General features: G+C 43.0%; 2 protein-coding genes across 3 annotated transcripts in view; one reads left to right on the top strand and one right to left on the bottom strand.

Annotated features, from left to right (window-relative positions):
• The window catches only part of TRAK1 (trafficking kinesin protein 1), a 707654-nt gene that overhangs the window by 386413 nt on the left and 305638 nt on the right, over positions 1-15603 (bottom strand). The window lies entirely within an intron of this gene.
• EIF1B (eukaryotic translation initiation factor 1B) lies at positions 2068-9414 on the top strand. 2 transcript variants are annotated; one of them, XM_075493369.1, is made up of 5 exons: positions 2068-2443; positions 4799-4962; positions 5670-5771; positions 6360-6555; positions 8020-9414. In XM_075493369.1, exons 1-4 carry the CDS (start codon positions 2413-2415, stop codon positions 6402-6404), a joined length of 342 nt encoding a protein of 113 aa, XP_075349484.1. In that variant the 5' UTR covers positions 2068-2412; the 3' UTR covers positions 6405-6555; positions 8020-9414. The 2 variants fall into 2 exon arrangements, with proteins under 2 accessions (XP_075349484.1, XP_075349483.1); XM_075493368.1 differs by having other exon boundaries at positions 6360-7674.

Genomic DNA, 15603 nt, shown 5'->3' with positions numbered 1-15603 from the left:
CTGGACACCAAATCTCCTAAACTGTATGATGAATCCCACAGATGCCCAATGAGCCCATAGGCCCTGCAGTGAGAACTAGAAGTACAAAACTATTTTAAATGCATGAGGATTCAAAAAGTAAGCACAAGAACTACCAGAGTGAGAAGAGCACTCGCCTAAACCTGCAGACTCGGACTTGGGTTTTGTGTCTGAAAACCCATTGTTCTCTCATCCATGGCCAGGCCTGTCCCCAGCCTCTGTCTCTTCAGTTGTCCCAGCACAACTGTTGCAAGACTATGCAAGTGGAGTGTAACTGCGGTTTTAACCTTTATTTTTTAACTCAAATTAGTTTGCTGACATAGCTTATCACAATGCCCCACAGACAGCAGTACTGGCCCAGCCAGGGTAACAAAAACCAGTGGCTGGGATGAAAAAAGGGATGACAGGCCTGCTTTGCTGCTGGGAAAAGAGTTTCATGGGATGACGGTGGGAGAGCAAAAGATAGAACAAAATTTGCACAGAGACGTAGGGTTTGCAAAAATGCATCAGACCAAAAAATTCCCCCACACTAGTAGTAATGTAAGTTCTCTGAGAGAGGTGCTGAAGACATCCTGGGGACATGTCCCTGAGTATGGGTGTCCCGAGCTTGCTCAACCTGCCCAGGTGGTCTCTCAGTGTCTAGCTCTGTGTCCTTAATCCACAGACATTGTCCAAATCGTGGCATGCCTCTGTGACTGAAGCAGGTCCCTCAAGCTCTGTAATTACCATCTCTCCATCCTCCCATTACTGTCCCAATAGTGCCTTTTGCAGCTGCTTGGGAAAGAATTAGACAACCCTTCTCTACAGCCCATACTGCATTGATAGGCTTCATCAGCGATGGTAGCAAAGGGTAAGCAGAGGTTTTGTACCATGGCAAATGGCCCTGCTTTCCCCAAGGGAAAAAGAAAAGCTTCCTTGCAAAGTGCCAGGACCAGAAACTTTCTTAGACCAATGCACGCTGACATTCATAAAACTAGTGCAGTGCTGATCCAGGCCTTGGATCACAGAAGAGAAATTTCCCTTTGATTTAAGCAGACTGAAGCTTAGTACGAAAGCCAAAAAAAAAAAAGGGGGGGGGAGAAATATAGGTTCTGGCAGTTGTGCCAATGCAACTAGGTTATTGTACATCTGCAAAGCTATTAATCACCTCCAGAGGACTGGCAAGCTTTGTAACACAAGCGCACCTTTTTAAAGACAAACCTTTACTATTGCAGCCCCAACACGACTTATGTCCTCCCTGCACATAAATGGGTAGCAGTCAGTCAGCGGGCAGCTGTTGAAGGGGGAGTCCTGTGGGGCCACACGGCCGGCCAGCCATGGCGGTACCGGGGCGTGGGGAACGCAGCAGCTCCGCCTCACCGGCAGCACCCACCTGAAAGGAAAGGTGAGCACGCGAACCTGCACACAAAGGGGGGGGACACGGGCGGTTTGTGGGGTGCTGTCTCCCCCAAAGTATTCGTGCGCGTTGAGCAGCATTTTGTCCAGCGAGGTAGGCCTGAGGGAGGGGCTTTTTCCAACGTGTTTGAGTGGGGATGGGGGAAGCATTCTCCCAATTTCTTGGGAGTTATCTTGGAATTCCAATTAGCTTGGGAACACACAGGGATACCAGGAAATGGCACCACCCAAACCAAAGGCATGCAGGCGAGGTGTCACCCCACTGGGGCCTGTGCTGTCCTTGAGGGCTGGGGCTGGCAGCCACGCCAGGTGGGCAGCCTGGAGAACAAGGGGCTTCAGCAACCTGCCAGCACTGCTTCTGGGGCCCCTCCTGTGGGGAACCGGGCTCCTGAGCTGGTGATTTCCAGCTGCCTCTTGCCCCCTCGGGGAAGGCTGGGAAGCGCGAACACACACCCGCACCCTGAGGCAGGGCCCACGCCCCGCCACCTGCTTCCTCAGCCGCCTCGACGCGGTGCGCTCTGGGCACTGTAGTTCCTCGGCCCGGAGCGCCGCTCCGCGGTCTATGGCCGCCGGGCGCGGGGGGACTCTCCTTCCCGTGAGGCAGCACGGGGGCGGGCGTGGCCATCACGTGCCTGGCGCGGCTCGGGCGAACCGCCATTTTATGAGGAAAAACGGCGGCCGCTGCCCGTTAGCGGTAGTGTGGGGCGGTGTGCCGTGGGTGCCGTGGGTGAGGGGCGGGGGGCTCCCACTACTTTTTATTTCCCTTTGCGCTTTCTCCTCCTTTACTCTTTTCTCTCTCTCCCCCCCCATCCCTCCCTTGCAGATTCGCCCCCCCTCCCTCTGCTTTTGTTATCCCTCCCCTCGCTTCCTCCCCTCCCTCCCCGCTCCCTCCCCTCCCCGCTCCCCGCCCCCTTTGGCACTGCGGAGCCGGAGACGTGACCCGAGCGGACCCAGCCGCGGCCTTTTCCCCGCTGCGCCAGCCTCTCGCCGCAGAGTCGCATGTCATCTATCCAGAACCTCCAATCCTTCGGTAAGAGCCGCCGCCGGCCGGCACCCCGCCAGCGCCTTGTGCCGCGGGGAGCCCCACAGCCAGCCCCTCGGCAAACCCACCCCGGGGCCGTGGCTGCCCCGGCCATCCCGTCCTCGGCCCGCTGTCCGTGCTGCCGCCCCGTCCCCCGGCATCGTCCTGCCCCCTCTTTCCCGAGGGCCCCCGGTGCCTCGGTGCCCCCACCCCGCCGCGGTGACATTGAAGCGGTTGCTGAGCGGGTGTTGCCATCCCCGGCGCTGCCCGCGTTACTCTGTAAAGGCAGCTCTGACTGCTCGTCCTTGTCCCCCCGTGGCGCCGGCCTCGGGACGTGCCCTGTGTGTGCGGCGGAGAGACATCGCGTAGGAGGCTCATCTCCCTCTCTGTTTGCTCCCTTTCCGCTCCCGTAGGAGATGCTGCCATGTACTCTGCTCTGATACCCCATACTGTGCTGTTTGCCTGAATGTCTGATAGCACCCCAAACTGGGTCTTTCTGTCAACTCTGCAGTCCCAAAGTTGTAATCTTTGTGGGCAGAGGGAGACTAGGGGAGTCTAGGGTATCCTCTGCTAAGGAAGGGAGTCGTCTCCTCAGTTCCAATTGCTTGTTGATTTGCTGCCTCATCTTATCCTTACCAATGTCCCAAAACCTGATATATGCCCTGCATAGGGTATTGTTTCTATAGATTGATCTATACAGATGGTAAGTCATTTCTCTTGTATTAGCAGGGGAGTTTACTATGCTGTGCCACGGTTCTCCACCTTCATTATGTATAGGTAACAGAAGCGAGCAATGCTTTATACGATAATGTCAGACTTTTGTTCTCAGTTTTGTTTCTAATCTTCTGTACATATAAACCATATGAGAAGGTTATCTTAATCATGATTTGGGAGCTGATCCTGTGCTTAGGAAGGTGCTGCCCAAAGGATTTGTTTGAAGTAATCCAGTGTTAACACCTACAGCACTGGCTTATCTCCAACCTAGAATCCTAAACTCTGCCAAGTGATCTTCATGCCAAAGTCCCCTTTTTCTTTCAGCTTTTCTTTGACTGAAATTTTCTGAGTGTTTGCTCCGCAAGCTGTGGGACACAGTGAAATTTGGCATGTTTTAGCAAATGCCTTAGTAGAAATTAAGCCAGTCAAGCTTCCCAGTGCTCTACTTTCCTGTGGTGTTTGCATCCTCATGATGCTTTCAGTGCCTTTAATGCTCTTGTCATTCTTGTCTCTACAAGGGTCAGTCTGTCTGCAGCTGAACTACTTCTCTCCTATTTCTGCTGAAGTTTTACTCTTTTGGGACATTTGTTTCAAGTGGATTGCAAAACTTGATCGGTTTTTAGGTTTGAGTTTTGGATGGAAGTTTGAGAAATTGTAGCTTGCATGGCTGTTGAACCTACGCTTTCTGAAGATCGGAGTCTTCAATATGATTCTGATTAGTATCCAAAATTTACTTGTGATTTGTTTTTAAAAAAAAAACCAAAAACTTAAACTATTTCATGCTTCAAGATTTATTTGGAGCTACTGATTAGGAAACTTGTAGGGCTATAAAATTTCTTGATAAGGGTGAGTGTTAAATATGTTTTTGTGAGGAACAGAGAATAAGAAGTATAACCTGGAAACCCTTCTTCTTCCTAAATGCCTTCCTGTTTCACCTGTGCTAGATAAATTTAAGCTTGGAAGAATTTGAGAACTGACCTTTCTATAGTCAAAGCCTAAATTAATTTTGTTAGAATTCTTGCCTAAAGCTACTGACTGGCAGAGGGGTCCTGGTTTACAGACAGCCTCTGATATCTGTTAGTGTCTGTTGCCATGTTTTGTTTACATTAGTAGTCAAGAATTACATCCATGCCTTAATGCTGGTAGTGTGGTAGTTGCCATGGTATGACTTCTGGACCTGTAAAGGAGTGTGTGTACAAGAGCTTTTTGATTTTTCTGTACTTATCAGTTGATCTGATAAAAGATATGACTTCTGTATTTCACTTAAAATGCATGTGGCTGTCTAAAACTTCTGTGTGCTTCATGTTCTCTTGGAACCCTATTTTCAGGTTCAGAGCTTCAGGATTTTCAGTTTGCAAGAAATAGTGAAGTAAATTGATACTGTAGCTGAAAATTGTTTATATCCAGGAAGGCATTGAAGAAATGGGATGCGTGATAGTTGAGAGCGCTATGCTGAGTTAGTAGGCTAGTGAGACTTAATACAGCTGTAGCAAAAAGTACTCTGATTTTAACAGTGTATTTTTAAACAGGAGAAAACAGCAAGATTATCCCCTAAATAAAGCTCTTTGTGAAGTGAGGAACTTACCTGTTAGTTTTTGAGCTCGGGTGTTTTCCTTTGTGGGAATTACATGAATCTTTTTCCTCCTGCAGACCCCTTTGCTGATGCAACAAAGGGTGACGACTTACTCCCGGCGGGGACTGAGGATTACATTCATATAAGGATCCAGCAACGAAACGGAAGAAAGACACTAACAACTGTTCAGGGAATTGCAGATGATTATGACAAGAAGAAACTTGTGAAAGCTTTCAAAAAGGTGAAGTTGCTGGTTTGATTTAATAATAAAGATATTATGTAAAGGAGTATGATAGCTTTTAATACTAAGTAACAGAATATTTGTTTTATTTCATTCTTGCCAGTGCACATCACTCTCATATTCAGGTTGATCCCTTTCCCGGTCTTTCTCAATACTCCACACTCTAGTGACACTGATTTTTGCTAAAAAGTTAAACGTTTCTTTCCTACAAAGAAGTAAATAAAATATATTCTGAATGTTTCATTAAAATTTCACAGATACCTGGCTTTGTTGATGTGAAGAATAAAATCGATTTAAAGTAGAACTGTTTTTGCGTTCCTGCTTCAGTCATAGCTGGGTTGCTGTTGAAATAGAGATCTTGAGTTTTGCCAGGATGAAAATACTTATTTTAAAATAGTGTGGAGTTGAAAGGCTGTATCTTATGCCTGTGTTTTCCATTCTTGTAATGAGTGTTGGCCAGTTCCTTCTGCATAGTAGCTAATCCTGTCTTTGCCTGAATTTACCATCAGCAGCTTAGTTTGTGTCTGTATGCATCAGCAGATATATTCCTTTTGCTCTCAAAGCCAGTGTAAAATAGATCTAGCCTCTGCCTTGCTTGGCATCAGAATTTAGTAAGCAGCTTCTGTGACAAAATTCTGCTGAAAAGACTTACTAAGCAAAATCATAATGTACATCAGATGCCTTACAATATGAATGTTTCTCTCTAGAAATTTGCTTGTAATGGTACTGTGATTGAACATCCTGAATACGGTGAAGTTATCCAGCTTCAAGGTGACCAGAGGAAGAACATTTGCCAATTCCTCTTGGAGGTGAGGGACTGCAGATAAATATCTAAGCCTTTCTGGAAGCAATAAAATGACAGGTGGCACTGATGTTAATTAACCAGCTAAAGATGTCTACTGTAGTTCCTTTGTATTTTCAGCCAAAAAGTAAAATGACAGTTGCAGAACGAGAGTAAAGCCCTGGTAAGGATCAAAGCACTGTAGAACGCATTTACCCTGCTACAACACGCCACTTGTTCTCTGGCAGTGCAACTTTTCTTCATTTGTAAAATCAAGTGTTTGATGCAAACCATAATTTTGAGACTGAAAACGCTATAGAGGAAAGAGTGTTTCACCACTAGCTTACTGATGCAAATCATGATGTAGAGATGTTACGCTGTCAAAGAATAAGTGCTAGGACTACAGAACAAGTCAGATGCCTGATAAGATTTTCTTTTTTGTGTAGTCAGTGCTTCTGCTTGGCCCAGAAACATTCTGTAAATTAGAAAACTTCTTTATTGAATATATACTGTATTGTAGTTTCTTCAATCGAAGTATAAGATTGTGGTAACTTGATATCACTGTAATATCCTAAACATGTAAGCTTTACTGAAATATGTTGCTTTTCTCCTTTAGATTGGCATTGTCAAGGAAGAACAACTGAAAGTTCATGGTTTCTAAAATACCTGTACTCTCATGAAGAACCCTGCAGTATTTGGTCTTACCTAGCCTGGCTCTTCTGTGAAAAATGAATCTTTGCAGTGAATGGACTTCCCTGTTACCTGAACGTTTAAAATTTGATTCAGATTTGCATGACTGCGTGAAACATGTGGTGTGTAGACTAGAAACACATAAGAAAACTTCAGTAAGGTGGTAATGAAGACACTTTGAACTTTAACACATTTCCAATGGAAATGTTTTAGTGATGATTGTTCAGTTTACTACTCTCCACCTGACTTAAATGTGTGGGTTGTATTAAAGTAGTTTGTGTTGTTGCTTAGAAATAAAAGTTTATTCATATATTTTCTGGGATATCTGAAATGCTTTAGCTTAAGTTTTAAACTAGCACAGCAACCTTACTAAAGAATGGCTAAAATGTTCTGTGGCAAGTGTAGCTCACTGTTCATTGAATAAACTGGAAAATCTACATGGTGACGTATTAGCTAATTAATCAGTAGATTAGCTTGATGTGATCTTATGCTGTAGCTGTAAGACTAGAGCTTTAAAGTCTTTTGTGTAGGTGTATCTTAGTAGCAGCACGATAAGACATAAATTGTTTGCTGAGTAAGTAACTGGATCTTCTCTAAAATTTACTGCAGTGACTATGAAATATTAGTCTTAATCATAGTAGGACTACAATAAGCTGAACTCCTTAAGGCTGCTATTACTGAGAACATGTTAAACATCTAGGTCTTACGTATTGCTCCCAAAACATTTGAAGGAAGTGCATGGGATTTTCTCTCTCTTTTGTCACTGAGTGAAGGGGAAGGACATTGAGTTGGCTTCTGCCATGACTCTGCATTTAATGTTGGCAAGCAGAGTGCTTTAATTAGCTGGTAGTGTTAGCTGCAGAAGAAAGGAAGGGAACAGGCTCTGCACTAACCTTTTTTTTTTTTTCTGGTGTGAAAAGTTTTGCTGTGACTAACGGTTAATATGGAGGGTTTTGTAATGGGGTTTGGGTGTTGCTACAGAAAGCTGATTTAGTCTAATTTTCTAGCAGACAATTCATTCACTATGATCTGAAGTTATAATAGGTTTGTTCTACCATGCTTTTCATCTAGTTTGTTAGCTGTAGGCATTTGGTATTCTGCTTTTAAGACATGTCTCTTTACAGAATGAAATTACTTCATTTGGTGAAACACACAGATCTTATCTTCCTTGTGAGATAGACATGGAAATTTTCTCTGAAACAATTCAAAACATGCTGAGCTGGGAAACCATAAGAATAGTGGTAAAAGTTAAAAAAACTTATTGCAATATCATATATTGTCTGGAAAGGAAGGAAGAGACATTTCTTTACTGCTAAGACTTATTAATAACTTATTCAGAACGAAAGAACTGATGACTACCTATGTAAACATCAAGAATAGGCAAAACTATTATTACTTAATATCACCTGTGCCTGTACTTAGTTTCCTGTTGACTTGCCTTGCTAAACAGAAATGCTCAATTTTAACTCACTTGAACCTTTTTTTTAAGATTTCTGAATTCAGATATGAACCTTTATGGCACTAACAACAATTAGGGGAGCATTATAGAGCATTCGTATGACAATTTCTTTCTCTGTCTGGTCTAGACAATTCCACCTGTAAGAATCCAGTGTCCGATCCCTCAATCTCCACAAATTCTGCCTGGTGTTACAGATCTTAACTGTTCCAGAAAAAAGGATGTTCCAGAAGATTGTGTACTGTTAAGGTATAATGTGTTCAGGAGGAGGAGGTAAAGCCTGCTGCAAAACATGAAATACCAGCACGCAGAACGAAAATCCAAAGAATAAGTCTTACGCAAGTCTTGCACATTAGCAGAATAAAGTCATTGTACTGCAAGTTTACCTAGTCCTGATTCATAGATGCTAAAGTAATTAATCCTTTGGGCCTCCATAGCACTTAGTGATTTTCATTTTATCAAATGCCAGAAAAACTGACTTTCTCATTTAAAGCTTGTTCTCCTGCCCAAGAGGAAAAACAAGCAGTGTCTTCTCCTATTTCACTGGTATTACCTGAGTACTTCTAGTGGGTTTTTGAATTGGAGATTAACAAATGATTAGCAAGTCTCATGTGTTACTGAGTCAGTCTTCATTTCAGATGGCATTCCATTAACTTTTACTACCTAAGTTTGAGTCATTTCTCCATAGTCATTGTGCTTGGAATAAATAAGAAAAACCTTTGTTTTCTTCCTCCTTGTTTAAAGGTCCTTTCTGATAGGAGGAACCTTGCAGTTGATAGGTGGCTTGGTTTTTATGCTCTAGTGGAGCTGCTTGTGTTTTGACCTTTGAAGGGCAAAATTAAAAGGAGAGGGAATAAGAAGTAACACATTTGAAGTTTAAATAGATTAGCTTTGTTGTGGCTTCTTTTTGTTGGAATATTGTGAAGTCTGTCTTTCAGATCTCCAAATCAAGATTGCTGCCTTCATGATATCTAGGCCTAACCACAAGCTGCAATTGGATGTAGGAACTGCTGTTTCAAATTCACAGCCTTGCTGTGCATAGTTATATTGGGCTGTTCTAGCTGATTCTTTTTAGCCGATACACTGGAGTAAGGTGTTGCATAAATAAATTCATTGAATTGTCTGTTCAGAGCCTACATCTACTTAATGCAACTATGAACAATGAAACCATCACTTCCCAAATGGTGGTAGCAGTCCTTATTTGTAGAAGATGAGATTTAATAATTTAAGTCTGTAAGCTGCCTCTTTCCTCTTGTGTGAATTATCGGACTCTTGACCTTCAGCTGTGGTGTGCTAAACCTGACCATGTGCTTCAGAGATGAGTGTGAAGAGCACAACTATGAGCAAAAATTTTCTTAAGTGAAAGAACCTTTGAAAGACTAGTGCCTAGATTGCATGTGCATACTATTCATTGGTTCGGTGGCTTTGCTTAAACCCTACTTCCTGTACTACATTCTTGCACAGCCCAAATGAAAAGCATTTTGTTCTGGAGAACTTTTTTGGAGAGGGAGGAGGGACACCCCCCCACCCCCCCCCCAAAAAAAAAAAACAAAAACAAAACAAAAACAAAAAAAAAACACCAAAAAACCTTGGGAAATAAGTTTATATCTTAAGTGTTTTCATTAACTTAGATTCACCTGGACTGCAAGACCTCTATAACATTGTTATTTCTGTTTCTGTATCTTTAAAAATCCTAATTAAACTTCCTAATTAAACTTGACATTTAAGATTCTAAATATATCTAAAGCTGTTATAAAACTTAAAATTGTGAAGAGTTGTTGAGGCTTAAATTTTAAATATTTGAAAAAATAATAATTAAGCAGAGCTCCGCATTTTTGTCCTATTCTGTCATCCTGCTATTGGTATTCAGTTGCCCTAAAGATGCGTATGGACAGATGTACCTTGAGTTCCAGTCAGCAATTATCTTTTCCTTAATCCTTCTGGAAGGCTCTAGTGTACAGGATTCATGTGTTACACCCTTGTTTGAAGTGCCTCAGTAGTTCCTCTTACTATGTGAAGGTATGTACAAGATAGGTATTTAGCCAGATAAAGAATGCGGGAGGCCTTTTTATAGATTACTTTAGGACACAGTAGGGGTTACTGTAACTTTTGGTGAGTTCAGGATTGATTGGTGTCACTGAGTGTTGCTCTAATTAGTATGCTACTGCCACTAGGGAAATGGAAGTGGTCTTAGAGGGTCATGTGTATTTTAAGTATTAAGAATCTGCCTTCCTCCTAAGACTCTCCATAAATCTATACTCGGTTTAGTTAGGAAAGTGTCCCCTGTGTGCGGTAACATGAAGGTTACTTTCCAGTGGCAAGATCAAAAGCTCTTGAGATGAATAAGGGAAAAATGACATAGTTGGTTTATGTTTGCTGTACAGATGCTTCATGCCTACTGTTTCCAGTTTACATTAAAAAACAAATAAACAAACCCCAAAAAAACCAACAAACTCAAAAGAAGATTTGTACTTGGCATGCCTTTTTAATGTTTGCTACATGCCTGTGATTGATCTCTTTGTGAACAAGTCTTAACCTGTATTGGAGTATTGCTAGAGAGTTGAGACAACAAAGACTTTTGAAATAAAATGTACCAGTGTTATTTTATGTATGCTTTTCAAAAACAAATGGAATTTTATGCTATTATTAAGGAGGAGGGGTTTTTTTTGTTGGAAGACAGAAGTAGTGTAATTTAATAGTGATGTATGTGATAGTCTTGTAATCAGCTTTGATTTCTTCAAGAAACGTTATATTTCCTCTTTTAAATTTCTACCATGATCTGTACTAGCCAACTTAAAAATATTGTGACTTGTACTGGGATATCATAGCTCTAAAACAAGATGATGGTACTGGCTTGAAGTCTAAAATTTTGGGTAGAAGAGGATCATCTCATTTCTTGAATAAGCAAAATGCACAGTGTTTTAAGATGAAGCCAGTAACGTGCTGAAGTTTGGTCTCAGCTATTTTAGAATGTCTTGCATCTGTGAAATGTGACAGCACATTTCTGAAATTAATTTGGGGTCTGATTAAAAGTACATGTGTATATAATAAATGCTTTTCCATTTTAAGCCATCTTTGCTATGATTATGCAGCAAAAAAACCCCATGACGCAGGCTCAGTTCTCCAAGTTATGAGTAGCTGAATTCTGCAGACACGGTTACAAGTAGAATGGTCGTGCTCCTCAAAGACAGGATTTAGCTGTCAGCTGTGCTTGTGCTCCCTCTCACAACTGGAGAGGGAAACAGCGCTGTTCCTGCCTACGAACAAGCCTGGGATATCGTGATGGGACAGCTAACCCCATGGAAGAGGTGGCACTGCAGTTGTTTAGGTAGCCTGTCCCCCATATGAACTAGAAGGTTGCTTTTTTAGGTAGACCCAGCAAATGACATGAATGCATTGATGTGTAATCAGAGAATAGAAAAATCTACTGGAGGGCAGCCCCTGTTGTAAAGGAAGCAGCCTTTAGCTACTCTTCAACAGAGGAAGTTAGATACTCATGTGATGGGGGTACCTCCCGATGAATGATGGGCTACGCCTCAATAAATGCCAGAACAGACATCGGTGGTATCAACACATCTGTACTTGGTAACACTGGTGAAAAAGATGGCCCTGCAAACTGATACTTGCCAGTATCTGTACAATCCTTGTTAGGATCTTTGAGTTATGTCTGTAACTCAAAGCCCAGATCTGGATTAGGACTTCAAGATGCAGAACAAAACCACTGTCCAGGTTCCCTTCGTGAATAGTAACCTGTAAATTAATCCATGCATTATTCAAGGTAATTTAGATGACTGAGAATTCAGTATGAAGAAGGTCCTTAGAGGGAATATTGAAAGAAGAGTATTTTCCTTCCTTCATTACCTTTCCTGTAGGTAAGATTTTGCAGTGGCATGGAGAAACTTTCTGATTGTCCAGTAGTGGTTTTACTTCATAAGAAATATTGTGAGCAGCGCTCTTGCTTGAAAGTAGCTGGGCCTGGAGTCCTCACCCATCGCTGCTTTGCTTGCCTTGCATGCTAAGCTGTTTTAAAAGGGCATTGAGGAGAGGGACATCTCTTGGGGTCATCAAATTTTCTCATTTCTCCTGGTAGTAGAAGTAAATTCCAGTGCTGGCTTAAGTCACACTGAAACTAGATCATCCTTCAGTAATGCTATGGAAGATAAAAAGAGTTTCTGTAGAGGACGAGAGGGAAGGAGGTGTCTGCATCTTGCTTCCAAGTAGAGCAATGCAGAGCCCTTCAGCTTGCTTCCACCTGAAGCCAGTCTGAATGCGGCAGCATCTGCTGCTTTGTGGTTTGCACTGCACAGAGCAGCTGCGTGATTTCCATGCCTTAGCTGGTTCTCATAGCAGTTCAGACCGATAACACAGCTGGGTCTCTGACAATGAATTCAAAGTACCAGTGCGCTCTGGTGGTGGGATGTGATCTGACCACACAGAAATGGACATCTGCTGTGGGTCTGTCCCCATGGTCCTTTACTTTTTGTCTGTCTGATAAAAGTAGTATGCAGACAACTTCAGGGCAGTACCTTCTGAACAGGGAAAATTGCCAGCTGTCCGCTGTGGAGATTTACAGGGGAAAAAAAAAACCCAAACAAACCTGTAAAATTGTAGGAATAATCAAGGCCGACATTCAGAAGACAACAAATGAGCATCTGAGGTTTTTTCTGAGCTGTTTTATGTACAAAAGCAAAAGCACCCTGTTGCTAGCAGCTGCATATTGCTGGAAGAGGCTACAGGCAGTGGGAATGCAAAGGAAACGTGCTTAAAATGGTAATACTCCTTATATAGCTGTCTTGAGGCTCTACAGGCTGTTTTGCAAAGGAGGTGGTAGTGGTGTTACTTGGAAATTTTTGTGCCTAGGCTGTATTCTTAGCTCTCTTACTCAGTGCACCCCTCTCCCCAGTCACATAAATTATAGGAGATGATCTCTAATCTGTTAGTTTCTAGTGTCTTATTAGCTGTCTCAATTTGATTTTGGGCTAAAAATTTGATAAATTTGATTTTGAAGTTGCCCTGAAGTTAATACAATTGGACAGACCATGCTTTCAGGATCACACCTTGTAGTGCTGATGCTGGCGAAGCATCCACTGACTTTTATTTTTCAAAAGTTTACTTGACCTTTATTTTTGGACAGAGTTTTTCCTGTTCACTGAAATTTGGGCCTCAGCTGGCACAGCTCCATCTGATTGGACCAAAAGATCTTAAAAAACCACCAGCTTGCCTCTGTCCCTGCCCTCTTCACACTGTTTTGCCATGTGAGCAGATTTAAATACTTTGGGTTTGGACATACAAGCCCCTGGTACCTGTATAAACACTTCTCTTGATGTCTCCTCCTTCTGAGAATATGTTCCATGTTTCCTCCTGCCATCAAAGAGACATGGTATTTTGGGGGGTTCTCCAAAGGTCTGGATATGAATTACTGCAGGATCTTTTGTTCTTGTGGATCGTGAAGAATTAGGACATCTAAATTTACAGGGGGAAATCCAGAGCAGATGTAGATTGTACAGTCACACAAAGTCTGGTTTAAAAGAGCTAGCCTATTCGTTTCTGCAGCTTTGATGTGATGTATTACAGAGGCACATAGTGCATTTTCTATCTAATCATGTTTGGCTGTTCCTGGTGATGCTCTGGAGGAAGCCTGCCTGCTCCTCCAGTAAAGAAATGCACAGTGGGAAGACTTGCTGCTGCTTTGGCTTTGTTCCTACAGGAACAAGCTGTTCAATGCCGCGGACTCAAGTCTGACGTCAAGCCAGGCTACAGAGCGGTCTGGATGGAGCCACCGTTCCCTCTGCTCCACTGCCTGCATCCATCGGTTGTGCCCTGCCCTGCAGGTAAGGTCTCCAGGTCAGGGCCTATATCGTTGTCCTATGTAGGTGAAACACCAAGCACGGTGACTCTCTGGTTTGTGACTGGAGAGCTGACATACAAATGTCATGAGTAAATTGGTAGTAGTAGCAATGAGTAAATAGTAGATCCAGTTACACGAAGCAACTTGCTTGCTCTTTTGACCTCAAAGTGTTTCTGTCCTCCTGGTGACTTTTTCTCTTTTCATGTGCTTTGTTTTTAGTAATGAAATGTCTTCATCTTGCTTGCTGCCTTTGTACCAGAGTGAAATGTTACATCAGTCAGTGCTATTTCTCTGGTATCACTTTTCTGAAATTAATGCTAATGCACATGAGCTGAGGAATGGGCCTTGGGGAGTATGATGCATCAATCCTGCAAAATGTGTGAGATGCTTTTCCCATGATCTTAATTGCAATTGTCTCTTCAGCCATTGGCTTATTTAAGGTCTATAGGTTTGTGTCCATTGTGCGATTGAAGTTTTACAAGTAGTAGTTATCGGGAGATTACAACAAAAGATTTTTTAAAATGCATATTCTGCCATGAGCATTTTTTTTTAAGTTTCTGGGAGGAGATAAGAGACTCAGCCTTTTTTTCAAAAGCAGTTAAATAATCGGTCTCTATCAAACAAACACATTTTATCAGCTTGAAATGTTTTAAACAATGCTTATGTAAATGGTAAATGTAAATGGTTATGTAAAATGTAAATTTTAAAAGCATTGCTATTTCCAGTCTCTATCCCTAGATGTCACTGGAAGACAGCACATGCTGAAAATAGTGACACTGAAGCCAGGAAAAAATGACTGTAAAGTTTAGATGGGGGAATGCAGAGGGGGAAAATTTGGTAAAATTCCCCGGGTGGTTGCAGGCATAACCCGTGTGAAACTGTACCCCAAATTTCCTCTGCCTGAGAGGGAGAGGGTCTGAAATCTGTCCATAGATGTACCCCTTCCCTACAGCGGCTGCACATCAATGACTCATAGCTCAGTGCATGCTTACCGCAGAGCCCTGTGCAAGAGGTGTGAGGAAGAGAGTCCCAGTGCACCACTTCAGAGAGAAGAAAGAAATCTACTGGGAGAGGCAGGAGACGACAGCTATGGCTTCGTAAACAGGCGAAAGTCAGCTCATGGCAAGGTGCCATGGAAAGAGGCAGACCTGCCTATGTGCACGTCCACAGTTTCCACCAGCTAGCGCTGCCCCTCCTCTGACAGCGAGCCAGTTCTGGGAGGTGAATCTGCAGGAAATTATTTGCTTTGGGGGGCTAAGGAGTTGCTTCTTGTCCACTTAGTTCTCTGAGGTTGCAGGCTCAGAGAAGTGCTGGAGTCGGGTCTACTGGAGCGAAGTGGAGGAGAGGAGCTTGGTGCACGTCTGCATGGGGGCAATGGGAGCGACTGCCCGCCAGACCCAGCTGCCTGCAGGAAAGAGTTGTAAGGAACCAGTGTTGAAGAAGCTGTTCAAAACCATGGCAGAAGTCAGAGGAGGCCCCTTTAAGGATCAGAAGTTTGAATAGCTGATGGTCCTCTCCAGTGGATCCCAGGCTGGCTGGGCCCATAAGGGTGTTTGGGTAGATCTGGGTATGGATAATGCCTGGGGGCCCGCTCCTCTTCCAAGACTGTAAGAGTTGGAAGCAGCCCATTAGAGATGAGCTCAAACACTCACAGCATTTTGGATTTCAGTGGGTATTTTGTTCATAAAAGGAGGCTGAAACCCATTTTTAATATCTATAGGATCAAAACTGTAACTAGCTTTTATTAAAACTGTCATAGAAGAGAAAAGTGCTCTGATTTGGTGAGTAAGTGTTGGAAAGTACTTCTAGGACTTTTGCTAAGAAAGGATGAAAGTTGTCACCACGTGATTGTTCAGGAAACTAGTT

Source organism: Mycteria americana, chromosome 2 (assembly GCF_035582795.1).
Source record: "Mycteria americana isolate JAX WOST 10 ecotype Jacksonville Zoo and Gardens chromosome 2, USCA_MyAme_1.0, whole genome shotgun sequence".
In the NCBI taxonomy this organism is placed as follows: Eukaryota; Metazoa; Chordata; class Aves; order Ciconiiformes; family Ciconiidae; genus Mycteria; species Mycteria americana.
Note: the sequence above shows the minus strand (reverse complement) of the source record. Positions and strands in the feature narration are given on the sequence as shown.